A 2,434-nucleotide genomic window follows, 5' to 3' on the forward strand; every position below is an offset into this window, starting at 1 on the left:
GCTCAGACCAAACTGTACTGCAGAGTTTTCCCCGTCAGAAGGAAGTGTAAAATCCCTCTACTTTTACAACTACCATGCTCTCTGGGTGTCCTCTTGATTTTGGCAAACAAACTGCTGCGCACAAAACGCGCCACAAACCGCGCAGAAATGCAAATCCGCGCGGGAGTTTGTCCGTTTGCCTAGATGGATGCCCTTCAGCAACGAGGACAACGCACAGGCCTCAGGCGGCCACACAAGGCCTTGCTCCTCACTTCAGGTCGGTTCCGCCACACTGTCACTGGTCACGGTGTTAGCTGGGGCGAGCTGCATTGCGAGGGTCGCGGCCGCTATTTTCGATCGCGGCCGCTATTTGAGTCCAGTTGGTGCCAACCGCCGCCCACCTGCCGCCAGCGGCGTGGCGTGGCCCTGCCCTATCGAGCACTTTGCCTGACCATTCGCAGGGCTGTTTCTGGTTTGGGGTCTCTACACGGGCACTCTGCCATCCGCGCCTAGCCAGCATGTGACTCCCGCCATCTGTCAGGGGCAGGCAGTAACGCAGGTAGGCCGGGTGGTTCACTTGTATGCTTTGTATCCATGTCTGTTTTTGCTGCTCAAAGTCAACTCATGCACAGCCAAGAATAACCACAGAAATGCTTATACATATGCTTCTTCGGATCAACGTTTTGCAGGCCCCATTGCCGCCACCCTGGCATGCGGTGCGCGACTGCAAGATTTACATCCTCGATCTCTCTGCAGATGTGGCCCCTGCGCTGGGAATACCTCAGTGTGACATCAATGACCCAAAGGTTGGTATAGTGCAACTGTGAGGCTGAGATGGGCTGTTCATCTGTCGTGGGTTGTAATGGAGCCTGCCACACCAGCTCAGTTGTTGTTTCCATGCATTCACCTGCAGGTGTGGCCTCTTGCTGAGCCGGGGGAGCTGCCATGGAGCTTGCAGCGCATGGAGTCGATGCAGCACATGCACTACCAGTATGCTGGGCAGTACTGGCTGACACAGGCGCTCAGAAATGCCAGCGGCGTGCTGACTGACAACATTGACGAGGCGTGCCTGGTCTGGGTGGACACATACTGCTATCAGCAGGTCAGCTCATTATGCCCAGGGCGACTTGTTGGTGCTGCTGGGAAAGCACACCCTGTGCCCTCACGTTTGGAGGTCCATAGTGAACCGTGTTGCTTTTCCCGCTCGCTTGTGCAGTGGTGGTGGATCCAGAAAGCCATTAAGTTTCGATCGGATTGGCTCAAGGGTTATACTCATAACGAAAGCCACGTATCCAACATTTACGCCCAAGCACTTGATTATGCCACCACCTCTGAGCAGTTTCAGGTGCACAGTCGAACAAGTCCATAACCAGCTGGACGTGTTGGTGACAAGATGATGCATCCATTCCATGCGTTTTTTTGCGGTGCAGAAACATCAGGGGCGCGATTACGTCTTTCAAGTACCCATACGAGATGCAAAACCGGGCGCGCCATTTAGAAAACTGTGCAGCACAATGGTGCACTCTCACACCCTCATCCCAGAAAAGTCAGAAACCTGCCACACCAAGCGGCCAAAACTAGCTCTGCGGGAGACACAAATAGTGCCCTATTGTACAGGCAAGAACATTGCATGTACCTTTGCAGGAAGGCGGATGTGCTGCCTGGCCAGAATGAGGGATGCCGTGCTAGGCAATTCCAACCTGGTTTCAATTTGTTTTGCATGTATGCATCAGACTATTTAAAAGGCAGCCTGGTCTTGTCCCCGCAACCTTTCGCCCACCTGGTCCTTAGTTTTGAATCGTGCCTGCAGTGGCCGATGTGGGGGATTTGGCAGCTCCCATTGTGGGATCTCAGAGACCAACATTTCTTTACATGACTGCCTCATGCATAAGAAGAAACAACAATTGTGGCAAATTCATGCGATATTCCGCAGCTGTCGCTTTCAACAACACTGCACCCGACGTCCAGGTTAGGAACCAGCGCCTTCCTCGCGTGGTACCATCGTTGTCATTAAATCCAATATTTGTCCTTGTGTGTTGCAGGTCTTATGCACAAACCTTCCTGTCAAGGTTTCCAAGTCGTACTCAGAAGTACAGCTGGAGATGCGGAAATCTGTCTTTTGTCTGCTTCCCCCGGGCGACACCGCCAGCAGCAACCGCCTGACGGAGACCATTCTGTCCGGCTGCATCCCTGTGGTGCGCGGCACTACGCTTGATTGCATGTTTCAGAGACATGAGGGTTGGGGATGATTCTCGCCGCCACTGACCAATGCGTGCTTCATGCTTTCCGCTGTGTTCTGCAGTTCATTGGGCCGCCGTGGCATGAGATGCCTTTCCACCGTGGCGAGGTTGATTGGGCCTCCATGGCGGTGTTCCTCAACATTACGGAGGCCAGCTGGCTGGAGAGTCCTGACTGTCAGTTCAAACAGCAGAAGTGGTATCAATCTGCGGATGTT

General features: G+C 53.7%; 1 protein-coding gene across 1 annotated transcript in view; it reads left to right on the forward strand.

Moving 5' to 3' along the window:
* Positions 1-841: 841 nt before the first annotated feature.
* CHLNCDRAFT_55709 (hypothetical protein) overlaps positions 842-2,434 on the forward strand; it is a gene marked incomplete at both ends in the record, with an annotated part of 4,652 nt that continues 3,059 nt past the window's right edge. Inside the window, 5 exons of the mRNA XM_005842668.1 lie at positions 842-1,081; positions 1,196-1,324; positions 1,410-1,439; positions 2,022-2,174; positions 2,282-2,393. Coding sequence (XP_005842726.1) covers positions 842-1,081; positions 1,196-1,324; positions 1,410-1,439; positions 2,022-2,174; positions 2,282-2,393 — 664 coding nt within the window. The remainder of the gene's footprint in view (positions 1,082-1,195; positions 1,325-1,409; positions 1,440-2,021; positions 2,175-2,281; positions 2,394-2,434) is intronic.

The sequence above is a fragment of the Chlorella variabilis genome (assembly GCF_000147415.1).
Source record: "Chlorella variabilis unplaced genomic scaffold CHLNCscaffold_115, whole genome shotgun sequence".
Lineage (NCBI taxonomy): Eukaryota > Viridiplantae > Chlorophyta > Trebouxiophyceae > Chlorellales > Chlorellaceae > Chlorella > Chlorella variabilis.